We start from the raw sequence: 26848 nt of genomic DNA, 5'->3' as shown, positions 1-26848 counted from the left end.
TTGTTCCGGCTAATCTCTGGAACAGCTGAACTGATTTTGATGAGATTTTCAGTGGCAGATGGCTGATATATCTAAAATTATAAAAAAAATTTTTTGTCTGTCTGTCTATCCGTCTGTTGTTTCGGCTAATCTCTGGAACAGCTGAACTGATTTTGATGAGATTTTCAGTGGCAGATGGCTGATATAATAGGGAATAACTAAAATTATTAAAAAATATTTTTGTCTGTCTGTCTATCCGTCTGTTGCTCCGACTAATCTCTGGAACAGCTGAACTGATTTTGATGAGATTTTCAGTGGCAGATGGCTGATGTAATAAGGAGTACTTAGGTAACTAAAATTATTAAAAAATATTTTTATCTGTCTGTCTATCCGTCTGTTATTCCGGCTAATCTCTGGAACAGCTGAACTGATTTTGATGAGATTTTCAGTGGCAGATGGCTGATGTAATAAGGAGTAACTAAAATTATTAAAAAATAAAGTAATGTTTTGTTAAATTCCACGCGGACGAAGTCGTGGGCACAGCTAGTTAACACTATTTATGGACTTTGGTAAATGCTGAACAACAAAATATAGCCTCTCATTTATGGTCTTTCAATGCACGTCATCTTCGTTATTTTCATCTATGAATATACCGGTTAAATAACAACAATGTAATTTTGCATTTCGCGCGAAAATAGAGGTCACTTGTATAAAGTGATGAATCGCTTCAGTCATAATACATAGCTGTCTGTTAAAATTAGATACCTATGTTCATTGTTTGTCAATTAAATTAAAAGTTATGTTTATTATGACAACCTACTTTCGTGGTTCTTCGAAAATCGATTATGATGTTTTTTTTTCAAAAATGATTCTACCTACATTACGAAAAAGTAACAAAAAATAGTTGATTCTCATATTGTATCCGACATTGCGCGACGTATCCGAAAAAGCCACGTAGGTGCATTTGCAGGTGGAAGCGTTTCTTTGAATTCGTACGAAAATATCTCGTAACGAGTGACTCATCAGACAATAACTATTCACTGAATGACGTAGGTAGCTCGATATTGATTAGTAAGAGGTTAAAAATTATATGATGCAATATCAGCTCTGAGGTGTGCTGTTGGAGTGCGCAGGAGTACTGGGGCAGAATTTAAATTAGACAAGGTCTTTTATACGCGTCAAAGGGTGTCTAATTCATGTCATTCACAATTTGATAATGGTGGTATGACCTCTTGTGAGTCCGTCCACTTCGATAAAGCGGCACGACACGAGAACCCTCTCATCGTGGCCGCCGTGGACGTCGCCCAAAACACGTCATCTTGGATCCTCCCGATCCACTAACGGTGCTTTTAGGTACTTCAAGCACAGGTCACCGTTCTCGTCGAACCCGTCGCTTGCGACGAAGGGCTCGACGAGTAAACTAACTCTCAGACACAGCCCACTGAGTTTCTCGCCGGATCTTCTCAGTGGGTCGCGTTTCCGATCCGGTGGTAGATTCTGCGAAGCACGGCTCTTGCTAGGGTTCGTGTTAGCAACGTCATCAGGTTTGAGCCCCGTGAGCTCACCTACAAACGTTAGGGTTACGCTGAAATAGCCCCTAAGGCTAACAGCTTAGGCAGGAAAAAAAAATGTGAGTCCGCACGAGTAGGTACCACCACCCAATCTATTTCTGCCGTGAAGCAGTAATGCGTTTTGGTTTGAAGGGTGGGGCATACTTGAGACCTTAGAACTTATATCTCAAGGTGGGTGGCGCATTTACGTCGTAGATGTCTATGGGCTCCAGTAACCACTTAACATCAGGTGGGCTGTGAGCTCGTCCACTCATCTAAGCAATAAAAATATTAAAAAAAATTGATATCCACGGGCATTTGTAACACTGATTAGACCCGAAAAAAAAACACCCTTATATGGCAAACCGAACTTTTCCCTTTTTTACCGCTATCTGACCACAAACTAGGATTCCTTGTACTATTGGAACAAGAGACTGATATGTATATATATGATATGTATGTATATACATACTTATATGCGTTTCAATATTGACATCTATAGATATTAAACACCTACACGAAGAGTAGACAAGAGTAAACAAACCTGTTCAACACGCGAATGTCGGCCCGATGTGGGAGTCGAACCCATAAATCTTAGCCCAACAATGAGGGAGAATAATTACTGCACCATTAGGTCAGTCTAACGATTGATTTGAATTTGAAATGTGATCTTTTGTATTCTGTTGAGACTGGTCAAGATTTTAGAGCGAATAAATTGTTTTATTGTCATCATTATTCGATCCTTGTGCATATTTTGAAGTTAATCGGTGGCCTGAAGTTCAAAGTTTCCGTTAGGTACAAACAAACAAATAAACAAACATATCAAGCCAATAAAAGCGCGTTAAAAGTATTGAAAATACGAAAATCGATTTTATTTGTGGCATTTTATAATTTATTTTTGTCTTATATTATAGCCATCGACGATTGATGACTATAGCCATAAGTTTTTGTTTATATTAGCGCTTTTTTACACGCTCATTAATGACCCTGGCGACTTGGGAGTCATTTTTAAGAGCCGTCCGTGTCTCAATTATATAAATTTGTTATAGCCTCTAACCTCACCTAACCGATCAGAGATATTTACATTTCAATTTATATAAGAATCTTCTTGTCATACTCCGATTTCAAAGTATTGATTAAAACACTTGAACCTTGAAAAGGAAGATGATGATACGAGAAAAACCTTTTTTTATTCATTCAATAAAATCATTTATTATACCTTATTTAAGTACTGATAAAATAGGTAATGTGAAAATTAATAATAATTACAAAATAAATTGGTTTTGGATGTGTTAGTAGAGCAAGTATAAAAGGTTACATAAGCTAGATCTGTTTTTCTAACAAATAAAGTGTTTTAAGATGAAGACAGGTGACATTTAGTCCATACAAATGTATTTAACTGCTTCGTGGGTTCTATCAAGAAATCGTCTTGATTTTGGAAGGGACGTGATTATACCACGGTTCAAATGCCGCAGGCAGATGCCGTAGTGTTTGCGAATGAGATTCATGAAGGGACATCATCGTAATTGTTTAATTATTGATTGTGAGGTATTATAATCATGTATAGGTAAGTTTCGCTGTCCTGCATATTGCTGCAATGCGAGTTATACGTTCGTTGAAAGGTGATACAGCCTTTTTACAGACAAATTGAAATGAGCTCTAAGGGCTTTTTGAAAAAAAACCCGTTAAGCCGTATCCAGTGATTTTGTTTATGTTGCCACTCTTATGCGCTGTCACAGTTGTTACTGAATAGAACTATTGTTGCATGCTTAAATCTAAAGAAAAACTTAAGTAAGTAAATAAAACAATTGACATAACTTAACACCTTGCTTTCCCGCCAAAAAGTACATGCATAGAGAATGCTATATTTCAATAGATTTTTGAGAAAAAAAAAGGAATATTAAGAACACAGTCTCCGTGGTCTTTTTAAACCTGAATTTTCAATCCGATCAGGTCGAGCAGACAGCAATATATCTTTTAAATAGGTAATGTTAGTGTTAGTGCCTATTGGTAAATTTCTACACAGAACTACTTTCTGTATTGACCTAAACTTAAAGACAATAAAAATGGCTGCTCGTACTATAAGTATTGAAAGTGAAATAAATTTGATTTGATTATCGTAATTATTCATTTTTTTAAATACATTTGAATGCGCATTAATTCTAATTTAAGGAAACAGTTATTTCATTATTGAAAACTTTAAAGTTCGTCTTTGACATGGGGACTGTATTTTTCGTTTTCAATAAAACCTAAGCTATCCCAGAACGATTTTTGGCCGAAGTCTGAATTGGTCTTCATTTGCATGTCGGTTGGCGAAGATATCTCCAAATAACTAATCTCTGGAACACCAGGCTTGATTGGAGTCCATTCGAGTCCCGTATTAGTTACTTTTGGTGTTCTGAGGACAGAATTTTATGATAAATCAACATTATTATATTATTATGTTATATTTAAAAAAAAACAGCTAAGTTATGCCGACCATTTTTTTTTATTGCTTTGATAGGTGGACGAGCTCACAGCCCACCTGGTGTTAAGTGGTTACTGGAGCCCATAGATATCTACAACGTAAATGCGCCACCCACCTCGAGATATAAGTTCTAAGGTCTCAGTATAGTTACAACGGCTACTCCACCCTTCGAACCGAAACGCATTACTGCTTCACGGCGGAAATAGGCGGGGTGGTGGTACCTACCCGTGCGGACTCACAAAAGGTCCTACCACCAGTGAAATAAATTGAAATAAACAAATTTAAAAGCAACAGTCCATAAGTTGTAACTGTTTTTATGAATTCCGTCAAAACTAAGACCGCTGTGAACGATAGCGGAGTCTTCAAACTTCGTTTTGAACGGATACTTGATTGATTTGCAGAAACATCCAAGACATAGACAAGCTTAAACATGATGTTTCAATTTTATCAACTGACTGACGGGGGACAAGTCAAAGGGAAAACAAAATTGTTATTTTTATTTAATTCCGAGAATTTTCATATTTTTATACCTTTTAAACCTTCTCTGGACTTCCACAAATAATTCAAGACCAAAATTAGCCAAATCGGTCAAGCCGTTTTCATATTATATCGTGACAACGGAAAACGGGTTTCATTTTTATATATATAGATAGATTACTCGATACTTCAATCAGTCATTCCGATAGAGGCACCCGTCACATGCGGACGTGCTCATCGTCCACTCGATCGCCCGGTCTTTGTTCGCCCGGCTTTTGTTAGCCCGGCCATTGTTCGCGCGGCCTGTGTTTGTGGTGCATCTGCCGACTAAGTGCTCTTTCTGGAAGTTTTTATTTGTTTTGTTTCCTTTTGTTGTTTCTGTGTTCGTGGTACATCTGCCGACAAAGTGGTTTCCTGCAAGTATTTATTTGTTTTGTTTCTTTTCGTAATTTCTGTTTTGTTGTGCTTTTTCTTTGTCCTGTAGTAATCGCGCCGCATTGCCACCTGTGTTCAATAGAACCGCTCAGGTCCGAGAAGTTGGGGCCTCGCCGCAAGGCGAGTGTTTTCAAGACCCGGGGCCGCCCCACCTGGGTACTCAGCGATCATGGACGCTGTATTCGCGGAATTCCTCCGACTTCGCCACCCACAGCTCGCCTCGGAGTTTTTGGCCTTCAAGGCCAATCACACTGCGAGCCCTCTCGAGGACTCCGCCGCGCTCGCTGCTCCTGCGTCGTCTGTACCTGCGTGCAGAGCTTCTGCATTGAGCACCGCAGCCTCTGTCGTGCCTGCCGCTCCCGTGTCGCCTATACTGGCGAGAAAAGCTGCTGCGTCGTCCGCCGTGACCATCGTTTCAGCTGAGCGATCATCCGCGGCCTCCGTCGCGCCCTCTAAAACACCTACACTTGCTCGTAGGTCGCCTGCACCCGCCTCCTCGTGCTCCGACTCTGACTCGGACATGGAGGTCGACCTCGCCCCCGCCTCATCGACGGATGGATTCACCCTGGTACAAAAGGGTAAGAAGCGTGCCGCGGAGTCTCGAGCTCCCGCGGCCGCTAAAATTAGCAAAGCCGTGAACGCGTCGCGCCCCCGCCCTCAGACTCCCGTTGCGCCCCCAGCCCGTGCCACTCCGTCGCCGCGTCCGGTGGCACAAAATAAAACCCAGACCCCTCCCCCGGTTATCCTTCAGGAGAAGGCAGCTTGGGATCGAGTTTGCCTGGCCCTTAAGGCCAAAAATATAAATTTCACGAATGCCCGTAACCTCGCGAACGGCATTCAAATTAAGGTTCAAACACCCGACGACCATAGGGCCCTCTCTTCTTACCTCCGTAAGGAGCGTATAAGTTTCCATACGTATACGCTCCAGGAGGAGCGCGAACTCCGCGTTGTAATACGCGGAATCCCTAAAGAGTTAGATGTAGAGCTCGTAAAAGCCGACCTGTTAGAACAAGGCCTACCAGTGAATTCTGTGCACCGTATGCACACCGGTCGCGGTAGGGAGCCATATAATATGGTTCTAGTCGCTCTCCAGCCTACCCCCGAGGGTAAGAAAATCTTTAACACACAGACCGTCTGTAGGCTCTCTGGTATCGCTGTCGAAGCCCCCCATAAAAAAGGCACTCCTAGCCAGTGCCATAACTGTCAATTGTACGGGCACTCTTCCCGTAACTGTCACGCGCGCCCCCGATGTGTTAAGTGTTTGGGCGATCACGCCACGGCCCTCTGCGCTCGCGACCAAAAAACCGCGACGGAACCGCCTAGCTGCGTCCTGTGTCGAACACAGGGTCACCCCGCGAATTACCGTGGTTGCCCCCGAGCCCCTAAAATAAATCGCCGCGTCGCCCGCCAAAACCGCCTCCGAGCTTCCGGCCCAGACATCAAAGCCTCGGCACCCTCTGCGTCGCAGGCTAAGCCAGCGTTCGTTCCGGCGGCGGTGCCCAGTGTCTCGGCCTGGGCAAAACCGCTGCCGTACACGAACACGGCTACAACTCCCTCCTCCGCGATTCGTCCCGCCCCCGCGACTCGTCCCTCTCCCGCGACTTGCCCTCCGATCGCGTCCGACAATCTCGCTTTAGCGATCGACTTCTTTCAGTCGATCAACTTTGAGCGCGTTAACGCTTTGGGCGACGCCATTCGCGCTGCCTCCACTGCACAACACTTTATCGCCGTTGTGCAGGAATACGCCGACGTATACGCGTCATTAAATACGTACGTCCTCCCCTCACTCCGCCGGTAATCAATGGCGTATATAAGTAGAATAAAGCCCCTATCCGTAACGATAGGATTTTTTAACGCTTACGGTCTCGCAAATCAACGTGATCAGGTTTCTGACTTTTTGCGTGACCACCAAATTGATATCTTTTTAGTGCAGGAGACCCTACTTAAGCCCGCGCGCCGTGACCCTAAAATCGCGAACTATAACATGGTCAGGAACGACAGGCTCTCTGCCCGTGGTGGTGGTACCGTCATTTACTATAGAAGAGCCCTGCATTGCGTCCCGCTCGATCCTCCCGCGCTCGCTAATATCGAAGCATCAGTGTGCCGAATCTCACTGACGGGACACGCGCCGATCGTTATCGCGTCCGTTTATCTTCCACCGGATAAGATCGTTCTAAGCAGTGATATCGAGGCGCTGCTCGGTATGGGGAGCTCTGTCATTCTGGCGGGCGACCTAAATTGTAAACACATCAGGTGGAACTCACACACCACAACCCCGAATGGCAGGCGGCTTGACGCGTTAGTCGATGATCTCGCCTTCGATATCGTCGCTCCGCTAACCCCGACTCACTACCCGCTAAATATCGCGCATCGCCCGGATATACTCGACATAGCGTTATTAAAAAACGTAACTCTGCGCTTACACTCGATCGAAGTAGTTTCAGAGTTAGATTCAGACCACCGTCCCGTCGTTATGAAGCTCGGTCGCGCTCCCGATTCCGTTCCCGTCACGAGGACTGTGGTGGATTGGCACACGCTGGGCATCAGCCTGGCTGAATCTGATCCACCATCGCTCCCGTTTAACCCGGACTCTATCCCGTCTCCTCAGGATACCGCTGAAGCCATAGACATCTTAACGTCACACATCACCTCGACATTAGATAGGTCATCGAAACAAGTTGTAGCGGAGGACTTCCTTCACCGCTTCAAATTGTCCGACGATATTAGGGAACTCCTTAGAGCTAAGAACGCCTCGTTACGCGCCTACGACAGGTATCCTACCGCGGAAAATCGTATTCGAATGCGTGCCCTACAACGCGACGTAAAGTCTCGCATCGCCGAAGTCCGAGATGCCAGATGGTCTGATTTCTTAGAAGGACTCGCGCCCTCCCAAAGGTCTTACTACCGCTTAGCTCGTACTCTCAAATCGGATACGGTAGTAACTATGCCCCCCCTCGTAGGCCCCTCAGGCCGACTCGCGGCGTTCGATGATGACGAAAAAGCAGAGCTGCTGGCCGATACATTGCAAACCCAGTGCACGCCCAGCACTCAATCCGTGGACCCTGTTCATGTAGAATTAGTAGACAGTGAGGTAGAACGCAGAGCCTCCTTGCCACCCTCTGATGCGTTACCACCCGTCACCCCGATGGAAGTTAAAGACTTGATCAAAGACCTACGTCCTCGCAAGGCTCCCGGTTCCGACGGTATATCCAACCGCGTTATTAAACTTCTACCCGTCCAACTCATCGTGATGTTGGCATCTATTTTCAATGCCGCTATGGCGAACTGTATCTTTCCCGCGGTGTGGAAAGAAGCGGACGTTATCGGCATACATAAACCCGGTAAACCAAAAAATCATCCGACGAGCTACCGCCCGATTAGCCTCCTCATGTCTCTAGGCAAACTGTATGAGCGTCTGCTCTACAAACGCCTCAGAGACTTCGTCTCATCCAAGGGCATTCTCATCGATGAACAATTCGGATTCCGTACAAATCACTCATGCGTTCAACAGGTGCACCGCCTCACGGAGCACATTCTTGTGGGGCTTAATCGACCAAAACCGTTATACACGGGAGCTCTCTTCTTCGACGTCGCAAAAGCGTTCGACAAAGTCTGGCACAATGGTTTGATTTTCAAACTATTCAACATGGGCGTGCCGGATAGTCTCGTGCTCATCATACGGGACTTCTTGTCGAACCGCTCTTTTCGATATCGAGTCGAGGGAACCCGCTCCTCCCCACGACCTCTCACAGCTGGAGTCCCGCAAGGCTCTGTCCTCTCACCCCTCCTATTTAGCTTATTCGTCAACGATATTCCCCGGTCGCCGCCGACCCATTTAGCTTTATTCGCCGACGACACGACTGTTTACTATTCTAGTAGAAATAAGTCCCTAATCGCGAAGAAGCTTCAGAGCGCAGCCCTAGCCCTAGGACAGTGGTTCCGAAAATGGCGCATAGACATCAACCCAGCGAAAAGTACTGCGGTGCTATTTCAGAGGGGAAGCTCCACACGGATTTCCTCCCGGATTAGGAGGAGCAATCTCACACCCCCGATTACTCTCTTTAGACAACCCATACCCTGGACTAGGAAGGTCAAGTACCTGGGCGTTACCCTGGATGCATCGATGACATTCCGCCCGCATATAAAATCAGTCCGTGACCGTGCCGCGTTTATTCTCGGTAGACTCTACCCCATGATCTGTAAGCGGAGTAAAATGTCCCTTCGGAACAAGGTGACACTTTACAAAACTTGCATAAGACCCGTCATAACTTACGCGAGTGTGGTGTTCGCTCACGCGGCCCGCACACACATAGACACCCTCCAATCCCTACAATCCCGCTTTTGCAGGTTAGCTGTCGGGGCTCCGTGGTTCGTGAGGAACGTTGACCTACACGACGACCTGGGCCTCGAATCAATTCGGAAATACATGAAGTCAGCGTCGGAACGATACTTCGATAAGGCTATGCGTCATGATAATCGCCTTATCGTTGCCGCCGCTGACTACTCCCCGAATCCTGATCATGCAGGAGCCAGTCACCGTCGACGCCCTAGACACGTCCTTACGGATCCATCAGATCCAATAACCTTTGCATTAGATGCCTTCAGCTCTAATACTAGGGGCAGGCTTAGGGACCCCGGTAACCGTACTCGTCGAACTCGACAAAGAGGTCGACGTGCAACCTAACCCATGCATCAGCCCGCTGAGTTTCTCGCCGGATCTTCTCAGCGGGTCGCGATTCCGATCCGGTAGTAGATTCATTCGCGAAACAATTGCTCTTGAGTTGTTAGGTCTCCTTCGGAGGCGCTCGGGCAGTTGTTAGCAAATCCCACCCCTCTTGGCTGAGCCTTTGCTCGCCCACCTGTCCTGGTGAAACTGGAAAGGCCTTCGGGCCACCAGTAAACTTTCAATCATAAAAAAAAAAAAAAAAAAAAAAAAAAAAAAAAAAAAAAAAAAAAAAAAAAAAAAAAAAAAAAAAAAAAAAAAAACTTCAATCAGTCGTATTGTTAGGCCGCCTGGATATTGTACCGTCGTGCCTATTTTTAAATATACAAGCACAGTAATAATGTACAATATCTTACCCGGTCGCTGCGTAGCTGTACACCAAATCGATCAGAGATTCTATAATACTGGTGTCTTCTGCGGAAATCTTACTCAAGTTTGGGTATTTGAATATTCTTAGGACGTCGTCAGCGTGGCATACACCTACGAAATGAGACACATTTAGTTCTATAATATTCAAAATTGTATTTTTAATATCTTTTAAAAACAAATAGTGTATAATTAATAAGATTTTAAATAAATATAGATTATAATAATAACTAAGATCAAATCACGCCCTGTCACCCGGCTCCAATTTAGAATTCCCTGTGTTATGGGTACTAGAAATTGAGAAACATACTTTTATATGCTTAAAGATATACATATATAGATAATAAACACGCCGACAAAGTACAAACAAACCTGTACATCACAAAATGCTTGCCCGATGCAGGTATCGAACCCACGACCTCCAACGTGCATTCGTGTCGAGCGATGCACCGGTGTTCGAATCCCGCAGGCGGGTACCAATTTTTCTAATGAAATACGTACTCAACAAATGTTCACGATTGACTTCCGCAGTGAAGGAATAACATCGTGTATTAAAAATCAAACCCGCAAAATTATAATTTGCATAATTACTGGTGATAGGACCTCTTGTGAGTCCGCACGGGTAGGTACCACCGCCCTGCCTGTTTCTACCGTGAAGCAGTAATGCATTTTGGTTTGAAGGGTGGGGCAGCCGTTGTAACTATACTCACACCATAGAACTTATAGCTCAAGGTGGGTGGCGGTATTTACGTTATAGATGTCTATGGGTACCGGTAACCACTTAACACCAGGTGGGCTGTGAGCTCGTCCACCCATCTATGCAATAAAAATAATAACATCGAACATATTTCCAGAATGCCGAATGCCTCTGCATTACGGGACACCTGGAAGGAATAAGATCCGGATGACCATAGCACTATGCACTGAAGCGATCAGTTAATAGGAATGGCGCTCCACCACGTCCGTCCAACCGGGGCTAGGTGTCCATTCCCGATCCTGCGGACAGAATGGAAAGCAGTCGACGTTGGCCCAAACACTTCATTTCGGATCCTCCCGATCCACTAATGGTGCTTTTAGGTACCTCAAGGACCGGTCATCGTTCTCGTTGAACCCGTAGCTTGCGACGAAGGGCTCGACGAGTAAATTAACCCTCAGACACAGCCCACTGAGTTTCTCGCCGTATCTTCTCAGTGGGTCACGTTTCCGATCCGCTGGTAGATTCTGCGAAGCACGGCTCTTGCTAGGGTTCGTGTTAGCAACGTCGTCAGGTTTGAGCCCCGCGAGCTCACCTACTAGTTAAGGTTACGCTGAAATAGCCTCTCAAGGCTCTCAGCTTAGGTAGGAAAAAAAACTTGCTGTAAGACTAAAGTTCATGATAAGATTTCCTACAGAGATCACCTTTATTCCGGAGAACATCGAACTGCGTACAAAGATAGCAGCTGTGATGTGATACGTACCGTAATTATTTTCGTTCCTCGCCATTAAATTCGATAAACTAAACTCTCCTCTGAACGAATATCGGTATACGTAAGTAGGTTGGCCGGTTTTGAGGGCGTGAATTTGTGCCATTCTGCCTACGTCCACCACAAACAAGCGGTCACCTAAGGCCTGGAAATGAAAATGGGATTTATATTTAAAAACCATAGGGTTTATTTTTAAAAGCTGCTATAGCTGAGTGGACAGTCTCACGGTCGGCCAGTATTAAATGGTCAATGGTGCTCATAGACAATGAGGATTCGATCGTAGGTTTATTGTAAAAGGGTTCGTCAAATTCTGCTAATCGGAACACATATTTGGATTGCATATCGGAACGCGGAACACATTGTAGTTATACTTGGGACCTTAGAACTTATATCTCAAGTTGGTTGGCGCATTTACGTTGTAGATGTCTATGGGTTCCAGTAACCACTTAACCCCAGGTGTACTGTGAGCTCGTCTACCCATCTAAACAATAAAAAAAAGCATAAATGCTTCGACTGAGAAATAAGTAGCTCTTAAAATAAATAAATAAACCTTTAATAAAAATTTACAAGTTTTATTCCGATTATCGTTGGCACGATTTAGATTTTTGGTACACTTGTTCTTGGCACTCCATGGTATGTTTTTGGTACCATCAATGTGTGGCTGTGACCGGATATCTCCATTAGACCTATGGATTTTCTACGAAAGCAGTAGGTACTATTATTACTTTAGACGATAATCATACCTGTACAAGTTGCGGGTATGTTTCCTGACTGACTGGTTTCCCTCCGAGGTAATGCTCTTTGATCTTCGCAGCCACATCCGCTCTGAGGTTCAATGGGAGAGTGTCGTTGTACTCAAATATGTTGCTCGCCAATTGTTCCCAATGAGCTTCAAGTTCGTTTAACATTCCGGGCTCCGTTTGGTATACTACAACCATTAAGTTAATCATTTGTTATGCCACATTAATTTGTTTAACATGCCGAATTTAAGTTTTTAATCGCACATATGTATATGAGAGAACGGAGAAAAGCTGCAGTAAGATTCACTAACTTCGTTATAATCTTTATATTGGCGTGAGCAGATATGAGACTCATAGGCGCGTCTGTAAGCGGTAATCAAAGCACTTAGATGTTCATGACCATGTTCTTGATTGTGATTTTCAGACTGTATTTTCTTTGTGATTTTTTTAGGTGCTTTTTGACTTCTGCCGTTAAATTACGAAATGCTATTAAATTATTTTAGGTTTTTAATGTGAAAGTAATATTGTACATATTGCGCGTCTTGTAGCTGTTGAGTCCCGTTGTGAAGTGAAGGTGGTACGAATATGTGCCATTTCTCCTCAAGACAGCATTTTGACGTCTCCGCACTGAAATACCTGCTACACTAATATATTATTCAGAATTTCCTTATACATACCTGCAGCAGGATAGAGTCCTTCTTCGCTTGTAACCGAAGTAATGAGAGGTAATTTCGCCATGGCTCCGGCAATAGCGGCGTGGTATGGATATTGCGATAGGAAGGGCTCTCTTACCCCTGGAGCTTCCGTAGTAGGAGTGAATGGTGTGAACATGTGGACCTTCCAATCCTGAGGGATAAATTTAAAGAAAACTGAGGCTAAAAGTAAAAATAAATTCGGAATAATTGAACAATTATCTATCTTCTATCGTCTATGCAGCAAAAATACCTTTTCATTGCCTTGGTAAGTAACAGATTGTCGTGCAGTCCACGAATACCAGCAATAATAAATTATCTTTAAGTCTTATTTAAACAAAGATGTTTCACTAAATAGTTTTAACGTAATGTAGTTCAGGTAAAACTCGTGAGCTCTGTTGCGGTCGATGTCAAAAAGTAGACCCAGTATGCCTTGACATTGCAAGGGAGCGATGATGACCCTCTTACCAATCTGTCTACTAGTAAAAAATACAGGGTGATGTTTTCTTTTAATTTTCTGTAAATAAATATTCTGTTTGTTAATATGTATTATGTAATAGCACTTACAAACATTTCAATCTGCGCCCTAACAATAACTTCAGCTGGCCTATACTTTAGGCAATCAATGATCTCCTTGCTGGTACCCGTAGGACAGCCTACTATACTGGCTAGAGTCTTGGCTTTTTGAGCCGGTTTCACTGAGTGCGTCCACGAGGCGAAGGCTGATCCACTAAAGGCGATACCGCGGTGGAATGTTCCTGGTGAATTTAATTTTAACAAATATTCAAGAGGCTAAACAGGTTTTCGTAATGCACAAACGTGGTATGGATAATTAGCTGGAGAACATCATTTATTGGTATAAATGCTTTTTGTAGTTACATTTTTGATTATAGGGCTGGTGGTAGGACGTCTTATGAGTCCGCACGAGTAGGTAGCGCCACCCTGCCTATTTCTGCCGTGAAGTAGTAATCCGTTTCGGTTTGAACGGTGAGGCAGCCGTTATACTGTAAAAGCCCGAGGCCTTGGAACTCAAGGCTGTATTTATGTTGGTGATGTCTATCGGCACCGGTAACCACTTATAATAGGTGAGCTGTGAATTCGTGCACACATCTAGGTAATAAAAGAAATGTTTCATTGTTACGTTTGAATACAATTATTTTGTGCAATATTGTTGACAGACAGAGATTTTCATATTGTTGATAAATAATATAATTGATACATTGAAGTTGAATACAAAAATACAGACTTTGATTTATTTTTATAATAACCACCTAATCCAATGTTCTCTAATTTGGTAATGATCAAGAAAAAGCGTCCTTAATGTTCATTGTTATTTTGTGTTAGGTTCTGTAGGTTTTTTTTTTGATAGTCCGGAAATTTTGGCTTAACATCGACATACAAAAAACCCGGAACTATATATGAGTCGTCTATTATCAAAGGTGGCAATCTGTGCATTTGGACAAAAAAAAAATCTTGATATTTCAATACAGATTGATTTGAATATAATCGTCTCCTTCAAAGAATACGGTTCAAAATCTGCATTAAATAAAGGCTAATATTTAACCTGTTATTTATCTAAGATGTCGTTCAGAAGAGTTTTGTGACTGCCAATGGAATACAAAGTCAATAATTCGTTTTTCTGATTTACCAATAATTATCCAAAAGTCACATTGCCGACTTTGATAATAGTCGTCTCATATATAAAAATAGGCCCGTCACCACAAAACAAACAGTCAACTATGTTTTTATAGAGATAATGTGCGTACCGATGTAAACATTACCTCAATGTGATTATATTTTATCTGGAAAATAAACAGCCCAGCTAAATACTCATCTCAAATGCTTACTTAAAGGACTGTTTGCTAGATTGTTGCAGACAGAACAATGGTGTTAGCTTAGTAATCTACATGGTATTATCATAAGCATATATTTAGTAGCTCGAATGCAGGTTAATGTCCCTTCCAAGGTCGGTTTTGTAGGAATTACGGACGCGAGTGGTTTCGGAATTATAAACGGCCTTCTCGATAAACTCTAATTAAAGTTAAGCTGGTTTCGTGCATCAAATATGGGAATTACAAAAAAAGTGTGGCCATTTTGATTTTTTCAAAGGAGCGTTGAACTTTTTTCATTTTGTAAAATTGTTACTACAAGTTTTTAACGCAAGCCAGTAATGCCTTTCAATTTTAAGGGTAGAACTGCTCATATAATTGAGACTTGGACCTAGTGCTTCAAGATCAGTGGTCGCATTCACGTTGTGGTTTCAAAGGGCTACCAGAGTCCATAGTCTCAAGTATATTGCATAGAGCTTTTCGCCCTTTAAACCGAAACTCACGATTGATTTGCGGCAGAAATATCCAGCATCGTGGTACGTACCGGTGCGGTATACCCAATACCCCTAACCACCAGTAAATGCGAGGTGGCTTTCGCAATATGTTTAGTATTCAGATAATGCTCTTACTACTGTGCTTAATGCGAGTTTTTTAACATTCTCGACAGCGTAAAAGTAAACTTTTGTATGCAGTTGGAACAGCGCCCCTAGCGCAAAGGTAGGAAAACTTTCCAACTGCATACAAATTTGAGTTAAATTTACTTTTACGCTATCGAGAAAGTTAAAAAGCTCGCACTAAGTACACTGTTCTACACTATACTACACCCACTATAGGATGTTGCTAGGTAGACATGTGTAAGCATAATGGTTGATTAGACAGGGTGCTAATAGAGATTCAGTCTTTGATAGATACAATGCTACCACTATAGCAAAAAGATAAATAGATATCCGATAAGTAAATAACAGAATGTAAACAGCTCCCGGCAAATTGAGTGGATGTGACCTTTGATCTGATGTGTTCGAAACTAAGGATCCAATGATTACTCATTTTAAATTAATGAATCGTGCGCCCAAAGGAAATTGGCCTTATTTATTATTTATAATGACTTCGGTTGAGAGGCGCTTTGACGAGTAACAATCTAATTTGCAGAGCTTCAGCAAATTGACGGTTGACTAATTTGTCGTGAGAGAGGAAGTGATAGGGGAAAGTGGGGGATATACGAACACCTAAGGGAAAACTTACATAAAACAATGGAATTTAATCACAGATTTTTAATTTTTTTTTTATTATAAAGTTTACTTATCTGTCTAACTTATTCACTAATCATCATTTATATTTTTTTAATAAACTGCAACAATATGAAAGAAAAACAAAACCCTTAGTGTTCGGCTTTGCCCGACATCAGTCGGGTAAATACGAACACCAAGTGGGGTGATTACGAACCAACATGATTAACGACATAGATCACATTTAAAACCCAACGATGTTGACTGTCCGTCAGTACAACTCTCGTGAGCCCATTTTTTGCACACATAGCACACAATCTAGTCTTCAACGGGAGGATCAATATATTTATCTCTACAAAAAATACAAAAGTAGTCTTTATTTTCTTTTTCGCCTTTTTCTTTTTTTTTTCGTATTTTGACTAGAGTCTAAAGACTAAAGACTAAAGTCTTTTTTTATATTGTTCAAATTCTTTAATAATATTTCATACTTCTTGTTTGAAGGTGTTCTCTCATTACATTTCAGTCTTTTTATTTGGGTTCCTTTTTTGCCATCTTTCCGTTTTCTTCTTGATTTCTTACGTTTCCTGATCGTCTGTAAATAAAGGTTTTCATCCAACCATGGCTGTATTAACACTTCTTTCATTAGATGGTCAAAATTAGTGGTTTTTGGAACATTATATGTTTCTGCTGCTTTACGCAGGGAGAGTTTTTGGTTTTAACATCGTCTATAGCCTTTTTGAGATCTTCTAAACTATACTTCAGTTCGGTCTTTCTTTTGTAAGTACAAGGCATCTGTAATAATATTTAAAAAAAAGTTGAACGGGGTACTAACAAACGGGAGTGGGGTAACGGCGAATGTTCGAGATTGCCCGACATGGAGTGTTCGTCTTTACCCCGCGGAATCGAAAATAATTAAAGGTCAAAAAACAATTTTGGTTAAATTTATTTTGCCTACTACATCATTATCATTTAGCTGAGTAATATGTGATTATTCCACTATGTAAAAGCTGAATTATTATTGTAGATAGAAATAAAGTTACATCAACTTGAATTTACCAAAAAAATACATCTAAAACATACAAAATATTGAAAAATGCATACCTTTTTAAGTACGTGTGTCCGCGTCTCCCATGTTATTGACTGGCATCAGTGGTGGCGTGATCTCCGAAATGGCGGCAAATAAAATTAGGATATATTTTTCTAACATATTAGAACCATTGAATTCGGCATTACCCAGCGTTCGCGTTTCCCCCACTTTCCCCTACATGAGGGTGATCACGACCTTCAGCATTGAGGAATACGACGCAAGGAGGAAGATTTTTTTCTGCACGTGACATATCCTTTATGATATTTTAATTATATCAAGAAAAGTATCATTTCGAATACTTGTATCTCTTTATTTTTTTATTGCTTAGATGGATGGACGAGCTCACAGCCCACCTGTGTTAAATGGTTACTGGAGTCCATAGACATTTACAACGTAAATGCGCCACCCATATTGAGATCTAAGTTCTAAGATCTCAGTATAGTTACAACGGCTGCCCTACCCTTCAGACCGAAACGCATTACTGCTTCACGGCGGAAATAGGCAGGGCGGTGGTACCTACCCGCGCGGACTCACAAGAGGTCCTACCACCAGTTCACAAGAGGTCCTACCACCAGTTATTCTTATTGTGTCTTAGTGGCTGGGCTTTGAATATTAATTGGGCTCATAGATTTCACAGGCTGCAACCTACATCCGGATATGAAGTTACGTTTTTAATTATTAACGTTTGACCGGAGACCAGAGTGGGTTAATTAAGCATTTAATTAATATCACTGTAAAATTGTGTCATTTAATAATAATATCGTTTAATAAGGAATAGCATCAAACGATTTAAACAGTAAACACGTTGATACGAATGTACCTACTTCGTAATCAAATTCCCGTTTTAACTGATAACCTTACGCGATCATTGAATAATAGAATTTGAAAACATAGTCATAGGACATGTTTTCATGTCAATAAACTTTCTGTCACAACAAACCGGCTTCGACAGATAAATTCATAACTTTAATTTGCAATTTAAATTTGAGTACTCTGAGGTAGGTTTGAAACTCAGCAAGACAAGGTCGATGAGGATCCGAGAAACCGTAATGGCTTTCCGTTGCGTTGGCTGTCCAAAGGATGGTTAAGGCACCCAGAGCTAACATTACTGGTGGTAGGACCTCTTGTGAGTCCGCACGGGTAGGCACCACCGCCCTGCCTATTTCTGCCGTGAAGCAGTAATGCGTTTCGGTTTGAAGGGTGGGGTAGCCGTTGTAACTATACTGAGACCTTAGAACTTATATCTCAAGGTGGGTGGCGAATTTAGGTTGTAGATGTATATGGACTCCAGTAACCACTTAACACCAGGTGGGCTGAGAGCTCGTTCACCCATCTAAGCAATAAAAAAAATCTACGTGTACCAGGTGGTTAATGCGTCCTTCTTACAAAACACGGCTGAATGAATTTTATTGTGACGTCATTTGGGGCCAAACGTTACAAAGATTAGCCAGATCATTCGTTGCGCTTGGTTTTTACTTAACGTGGAAGAATGTTTCAATTCTCCCATATTATTCAATGACTAGCGACCCGCCCTCGCTTCGCTTCGGAAACATTAAATTTTATTATTGATAGCTGAGTCCCGCGATGTTACCCGCGGTTAATGTCGTACCGCGGGTAAAGCTAGTCTAAAAAAAGTAGCCTCAGTTACTCTTTATATCATCAGCTACCTATCAGTGAAAGTCCCGTCAAAATCGGTCCAGCCGTTTCAGAGATTAGCCGGAACAAAGAGACAGACAGACAGACAAAAATTGTAAAAAATGTTATTTTGGTGTATGTACCGTATATATATTCATATGCATGTAGTAAAAAGCGGTTATTTCAATATTACAAACAGACACTCGAATTTTATTTAAATGTATAGATGTATAGATTTATAATTAAAATTAATATATTCCCTAAAAAAAGTATTGAATGATTATTGTATTATTCAAACACAGTACCAGATTTAGGTTGTTTCTTAGGGCCTGTGCACACCACGTTTTTTAAACACGCCGTCGACGCGCGTTCGTAGCGGTACAGACGCGATACGTACGTAAGTCAGACGCAGCCTGTAGACCTTTGCACAGCTGTATAAATTCAAATACGCGTTTGAATCGATACAGATGCGATGCTAACGCGTGTTTGTATCGATACAAACGACCAGAAACCATTCCGTGGGATAAAAACGCGCCGTCGACGCGCGTTTGTATCGATACAGACGACAAGAAACCATTCCGTGGCATAAAAAGGCGCCATCGACGGCGCGCTTAAAAAACGTGATGTGCACAGGCCCTTAGGGTTTGCAGTTCTGTTGTCGTTTTTCGCTGACGGCATTAAATTAGACAACATGTTACACAACAGTGTGTGCGTCTTTGGCGTTTTGTGTTTCAACTTGAAGTCGTAATCCGACACTATTTGAGGCTTTTCACTTGTTGTCAAAGTGAATAGGATTCACGTTATGGCATCCGTGGACTTAATATCAGAGGGACTACAAGAACGTCAGCTTACGTACAAGAACCGAAATTAATTGTTTTTTTTTTGCATTGCCTTAAAAGGCAGATGAGTTTAAGGTCAGTACTAGCTTGACGGTTAGTAGTTACTAGTAATGCTAGGAGGACCTCCTTAGGAAGGGTAGGGTTTGCTGACAGAACCATGAGCATTTCTGAAGAAGGTTCATCGGCTCAAGAGTAGCTGCTCCACGGGAGCTACTACGCTGGACCGGAATTGGGACCTGCTGAGAAGTTCCGGCGAGAAACTCAGCGGGCTAATGTTTTGGGACATCAGTAAACACTGCGGAGGGGACTTAATACAAAGCCTGGACATCTTGTGAGTCCGCATGGGTAGGTACCACCACCCTGCCTATTTCTGCCGTGAAGAAGTAATGCGTTTCGGTTTTAAGGGTGGGGTAGAAGTTGTACTATAAAAACTGAGACCTTAAAAACTGACTCGTGACTCCTGTCACGAGTTGGGTGTCCGCACTTACGTCGTAGGGGTCTATGGGCTCTGGTAACCACTTAGTACCCGGTGGACCCTGAGTTCGTCCATCCACCTAAGAAATAAAAAAAAGCCCATTATAATGTAGCCAAAAAAAAAAGCTCTAAATATGGAATGTTAATGAGCGCCGTCTTTTCGGTTAGTGTGGATAAATTTGCTCCGTTATAACGATGAATATAATGGGATAATTTTTTTTTTTTTTTTTTTTTTTTTTTTTATTGCCCTTGTAGGCAGACGAGCATACGGCCCACCTGATGGTGAGTGGTTACCGTCGCCCATGGACTTCAGCAATGCCAGGGGCAGAGCCAAGCCGCTGCCTACCGCTTAATACTCTCCACAAGCCTCGTTTGAAGAAGGACATGTCATAGCGCTCGGGAAACACCGTGGAGGGGAGCTCATTCCATAGCCGGATGGTACGTGGCAAAAAAGACCTCTGGAAACGCACTGTGGATGACCGCAGTGGCTCCAGGTAGTATGGATGAACTCTACTCCGGTGGCGGGCGGTGCGATGGTAAAAACGAGATGCCGGTATCATCTCGAACAATTCCTCAGAGCACTCCCCATGGAACATACGGTACAAAATACAGAGGGAACCGAAGTCCCTCCGCAGACCCAGAGGTTCCAAACGATCCGTGAGACCGGGATTATCGACAATCCGAACGGCCCTCCTCTGTATGGAGTCAAATGGAAGAAGCTGGTATTTGGGAGCCCCGGCCCAGAGATGGGAGCAGTACTCCACGCGAGGCCGGACTTGTGCTTTATAAAGCAAAAGCCTTTGTCCAGGCGTGAAGTACCGCTTCGCTCTGTTGAGGACTCCCAGCATTTTGGACGCCAACTTGGCTTTGCCTTCCAAATGACTCCGAAACTGGACATCGCTCGAAATGTCGACCCCAAGTATCCCAATACTCTCGGAAGGTTGCAGGGATACTCCTTGGAATTGCGGCGCCATGACAAAGGGGTCCTTCTTCGCAGTGAACGCGCAAACTTGTGTCTTTAACGGGTTGAATTGAACCAAGTTCAATTCACCCCATTTGGAGACTCGCCCCAGAGAGTTCTCCACTTCAGACACAAGTTTTGATCGTCTCTCTTGCACCACGCTCCGAGAGAGACTCTGATGGCCGATATATCGCGCATCCCCCGTGCTGTCATCCGCATAGCAATGCATGCCATCAATAGACAGCATGTCATTGATATACAGGATGAAAAGCGTGGGGGAGAGCACCGAACCTTGTGGAACGCCAGCGTTAATGGTCATGGTATCAGAACAGTCACCGTCTACAACGACCGTGATGCTCCGCCCATCCAAAAAGCTAGCGATCCACTTGCAGAGACCCTCGGGGATTCCGTAAGATGGTAGCTTCGACAGAAGTGCCCTATGCCAGACCCTGTCGAAGGCCTTCGCAATATCAAGGCAAGGATAAGTAAAAACAATTGCTTGTATGCAGTCCGATATAGACCATCTTTGAATTGGAGCCTCGTGCGATTGATAGGTACAAATAGTATTATGGGCTACCTCTAGAAAGCGGTGAAAGGTAGTGATAGTGGACGCTGGCGCCGCCTGCGGAGCATCCAGTGAGGGTCACGCTGTCTGGGTTCCCGCCAAACATCTGTATGTTGTTCTTGACCCAGTGGAGGGCGAAGGACTGGTCTTTCAAGCCGTTGTTGCCTGGCGCTACCTCGTCGCCTGTGCTAAGGAAACCTGGAGGAAGAAGTCAATTTATGCTATATTTAGTTAACTTCGTAATCGTTTTTAAGAAAGTTTAAAAAGTATTAGGTGTTTAAATATTTAAATTAGTTTTATAATAATAATAAATTTAGTTTAAAGATTCAATTAAAACTAGTTTTACTGTTTAATTGCGTTGCGTTCTAAATAATTTAGCATACTTCAAAAGTTTCATGGTGTTAGGTGACTAAGACCGTAATTTGAATATTATGCTAACTACAGTTTTGTTTTTATGTTAATAAAAAATCTAGATATTAACGTTTCATTTAACACAGAACGAACTGATATTATCTTGAGTCTGGCAGTTTTTTCGACTTTTCTTTATCTTCTTCACAAAAAAATAAATAATAGTTTAAAAAAACTAACAAAATACGCTTTTATAGAAAACCCAACTAAAAAATAGAAATAAATTTTAATAAATTTGAATTGAAAATAGTGTAAGAAAAAATGATTTTGTTGTAAAAAAAGCGTGGGGTGCTTTTCAGGATATTATCAAAATAACCCTTCTACTCATATCTGTTCATAAAATATTTATAACTACTGATACCATGCAACCCACGCTTTTTTTACAATAAAATCATTTTTTCTTACACTATTTTTAATTCAAATTTATTAAAATTTATTTTCTATATTTTTAGTTAGATTTTCTATAAAAGCGTAAAAAATAGTTAGTTTTTTTTAAACTAACTATTATTTATTATTATTTTTATTTATTTTATTTTATTTTATACTTATTGTACACACAAAGAAAATACAATAAAAAACAGATTTAAAGAATGTCTAAATACTATGTACAAAGGCGAGCTTAACTCATTTTTAGTTTTTTAGTTGAATTTCTTTTTCTATTTTTTTTTTTATATTGAATTGTGATCGGTCCTTAATAAGTATACCAAATTTCGAGTTAATCCGACGTTTTGAAGGGGATCAAAATCATGTTCAAAGATTCCGTTACATACTAACATACATAAGTCTGAAGCTAATAAAAAAGCGTATTAAAAACAGTTTCACCTAGAGGTCCCAATCTATAATTCAACGTGACGACCACCATATCCCTGTCCATCAGATTTCCGGCATCGTAAAATCCCCCTTCACCGTACATGAAGGCCCCGCCATGGATGAAAACCATAACAGGAAGAGAGGCCGTTGGAGTCAGCTTGGGTGTGTACACATTCACGAACAGACAATTCTCACTACCTGTTTAGGATATTAAAGATATTGTAAGTTAGTCCACTAACGTCTTAAATTTTTGTAAAGGCCAGCCGCATGTAAATAAAATTGTTATCAAACATTTTATTTGAATACCATATGTCTTATGGTAATTTTTGCTTCATAATGAAACGAATGGATAGTTCTTCGAAAAATATATATATATTTAAATACACTAGTGTTCCCTCAGTAGTCGAAATTCGACTGTAATTAATTAAAATTATAAGCTTGGACATTATTATGGTTCTATTGTCAAAGACTACTATTATATTTCTATAGTCACAGATTTCGCCAAGACTACACTATAGACAAATACTCGTAATATTAAAGATAAAGAATTCTCAATTTGACCACAGACTTTAAGCAATAACAAAAGTTTGACAATAAACAAAGAGTATATGTGTGTGTGTCAAATATATGGTAGTGTGTATAGTTTTCTTTATTGATTTAATGTATTTTTAATGCATAATTTAAAAAAAATATTAGCATTCTGCACTTCTCTATATTCTTTATAAGTGTGGGAAATTTCAAACTCCTCCGTCAGCGCAATTTTCGTAAAAAGGGATACAAAGTTTTTGCTTCACGTATTAATATGTATATAGATAACGGTAATTCCATTTATTGCGTGGTTCTACTAAACGATGGACGTGAGACCATTTGGCACTGACAACGTAACGATATCCCTTAGGTAGCTTAAAAATGGAAAAGCTTCAAGCCAGAACGGTATAACAACAGAGCTTCTAAAAGCCCGACGAGTCTCCGTATTGATGGAATTCCAAGTGCGTCCACTTTAGTCCTTTAAATTTCCACAGTATAGCGGCATATAAAGCTTAGAAACTGATCTCAAGGTGATTTATCTCAACTATTACTGACCAGTTATAGTTCCGACGAATGGATCGTACTGTAGACACGAGGAAAGAGTCCTCGTGGCATCCCAAACTCCAGTCCAAGGCTTCAGCTGTTGGGGTTCCTATGAAAAAGGGGCGTGTAAAAATTACTGGATATGTCCAATTCAGCAAATTCTGGTAACCAAGCAAAATATGAGAGCTAAGAACCACTAAGAAGTGGATTGGGCTTTGATCATCTCCTAATTGATGGTCACCGTAATATGACGCGAATAAGAGCATTATGTTTAACTTAGTATGTGAACGTGTGCGACTTAGGTGTTGCTTAGAGACGTATTTATTCCCTTGCTACCGGTTTTTTTTGCTTGATAAGAATACAGCACGGTCCATGTGGCATTAAGTGAGACCTTCAGACAAAATTTCGAAGTCTTAATGGTATCTTACAAAAAAAAAATGCTTAGTTGGGTTGACGAGCTCACGGCCCTCTTGATGTTAAGTGGTTACCGGAGCCCTTAGCATCTACCACGTAAATACTATGACTACCTTGAGATATGAGCTGTAAGGTCTCAGTTTTTACAGTACAACGGCTGCCCCACCCTTCAAACCCAAACGCATTACTGCTTCACAGCAGAAATAGGCCGAGTGGTGGTACCTACTCATGCGGACTCCTAAGACGTCCTACCATCAGTAATTACGCAAATTATAATTTTGCGGGTTTGATTTTTATTACACGATGTTATTCCTTCACCGTGGAAGTCAATCGTGAACATTTGTAAAGTACGTATTTCATTAGAAAAATTGGTACCTGCTTGCGGGATTCGAACACCGGTGCATCGCAAGATACGAATGCACCGGACGTCTTAATCTTTAGGCCACGACGACTTTAGTTATGTTCTTCGTCGTACGAAATCAGAACGCATGGCTGCTTTGTGGTAGAATAGGCATGGATGGTAGTACCTGCCCGCGTGGGCTTACAATACTTCCTCCTGAATTTACGAAATACGCGCTTCCGTGATGTCAGCGCTGTATCTCTCACGTCATTTCGGCTCCTCCCGATTTACTAGCGGTGCTTTTAGGTACCTCACGCACCGGTCATCGTTCTCGTCGAACCCGTCGCTTGTGACGAAGGGCTCGGCGAGTAAATTAACCCACAGACGCAACCCACTGAGTTTCTCGCCGGATCTTCTCAGTGGGTCGCGTTTCCGATCCGATGGTAGATTCTGGGAAGCACGGCTCTTGCTAGGGTTCGTTTTAGCAACGTCGTCAGGTTTGAGCCCCGTGAGCTCACCTACTAGCTCGGAGAATCTAGAATCTCGAGATTACTAAAATAGGTAGGGAAAAAAAGCTGCATCTCCTTGTCAACAAGCTTACTGCAGTACTGTAGCCAATAACACAGCTTTTTAAAAAAAAAAAAAATTGTTTTAATATTGAATAAATCATTTTTATTCTGTACATTTATTCGATTTTGTTAGAGTACACATCTCTGCCTATTATTATTGAAAGTTGTAAACGCATTCACGAATTTCGGTTCGAGGGGTAGATTAGATTAATCGATTATGTTAGCGACACACTTTTGCGGTACTAAATAAAATATTTTTTTTTAAATACCTACACATTACTATAATATTTTCTTTAGTTTAATTATAAAAGAACATTAAGCTTTATGATGTGTCTAAACAAATAGTGTTCGATCCGGTCGAATCAAACATCCAGTCTCCAAGGTTATTTACATAGCTGTGACCAAGCCGCTTGATTGGTATCATGAATGGAAGTTGCGACCCATATCTTTAAGGCATTCAACGCAAAGACGAGAAGGAATAAATACTGCACTGATAAATTTTGTCAAGATGCACTGAATTAATTAAGACCTCTCGATTGAAACACGTACACTTCACTGGTGGTAGGACCTCTTGTGAGTCCGCAAGGGTAGGTACCACGGAATAGTTATCTATTCCGTGGTAGGTACCACCACCACGCCTATTTCTGCCGTGAAGCAGTAATGTGCTTAGGTTTGAAGGGTGGGTCAGCCGTTGTAACTATACTGAGACCTTAGAACTTATATCTCAAGGTGGGTGGCGTATTTACGTTGCAGATGCCTATGGGCTCCGGTAACCACTTAACACTAGGTGGGCTCGGAGCTCTTCCACCCGTCTAAGCAATAAAAAAAAATACAACATACAAAACATACCCTAAATCGATACTTTCCAATTGGTGGCCTTGCGTAGGGAACTCCTTGAAAGCTAGCGTAAGGTCTGCCCTTAGTGGAAACCTTCCAGCTGCCTTGTATAAGCCCTTGGGACACCCTCACTACAGGGTTGAAACCTTGAGCGGTCGCCGTAACCACCACGGCAGCGAGGAAATATAATTTTAATAGCATCTTCGTTGGCACGTGCGTCCGCGCCGGTAATCTGAATGGCACTGTCGTGTTTAACTTTCAAACGTGACTGTCAATAAAGTATCTTTATTATATATAGCGGCACGCCCCGGCTCCGCTCGGGTCTTTAGCAAAAAATTTAACGAATTTGACGTTGTTTAATTTTTTTAAGTAAAAGAACACTTATAACTATAATAGGTAGACATTTGCTGTCGTGACACTTTTTGTAATTAATAATGTGTTCGACAAAGTCGTAGTACATTATTTTATTCTATCAGTAATAGTTTTCGCAGGGTACGCGATGCAAAGAATATTTTAGGTAATTTTTATTTTTTATACCTTGGGTTAGATTATTGGAGTTATAGTAAATATCCCTAATTTTTTTCAAAAAAGATTATAGCCTATGTCACTCGGGAATAGTGTAGCTTCCAAACAGTCAAAGAATTTTTGAAATCGGTTCAGTAGTTTCGGAGCCTATTCAATGCAAACAAACAAACAAATCTTTCCTCTTTATAATATTAGTATAGACAAGCGGTCTGCTCCGGCTTCGCTCGGGTCTTTAACAAAAATTCCAACGATATTTGCCGTTGTTTAATTTTTAAAAATAAAAGAACACTTATTGCGGCATAACTATAAGACATATGATGTCGCGACACTTTTTGTAAATAATAATGTATTATTTTATTCTATTAG

The 26848-nt window shown here is 41.6% G+C and overlaps 1 protein-coding gene across 1 annotated transcript; it reads right to left on the bottom strand.

Annotated features, from left to right (window-relative positions):
- Nucleotides 1–2720: 2720 nt before the first annotated feature.
- Nucleotides 2721–26204, bottom strand: cce-7 (carboxyl/cholinesterase 7). Its single transcript, NM_001195464.1, is given in 10 exon segments — nucleotides 2721–3927; nucleotides 9988–10111; nucleotides 11455–11605; nucleotides 12204–12388; nucleotides 12878–13046; nucleotides 13460–13650; nucleotides 21521–21706; nucleotides 22739–22924; nucleotides 23810–23906; nucleotides 25970–26204. Coding segments are annotated over 10 exon segments (1677 nt in total). The 5' UTR covers nucleotides 26159–26204; the 3' UTR covers nucleotides 2721–3728.
- Nucleotides 26205–26848: the final 644 nt, after the last annotated feature.

Source organism: Bombyx mori, chromosome 8, assembly GCF_030269925.1.
Source record: "Bombyx mori chromosome 8, ASM3026992v2".
Lineage (NCBI taxonomy): Eukaryota > Metazoa > Arthropoda > Insecta > Lepidoptera > Bombycidae > Bombyx > Bombyx mori.
The sequence above is the reverse complement of the archived record's forward strand: the minus strand, read 5'-3'. Positions and strand labels throughout refer to the sequence as shown.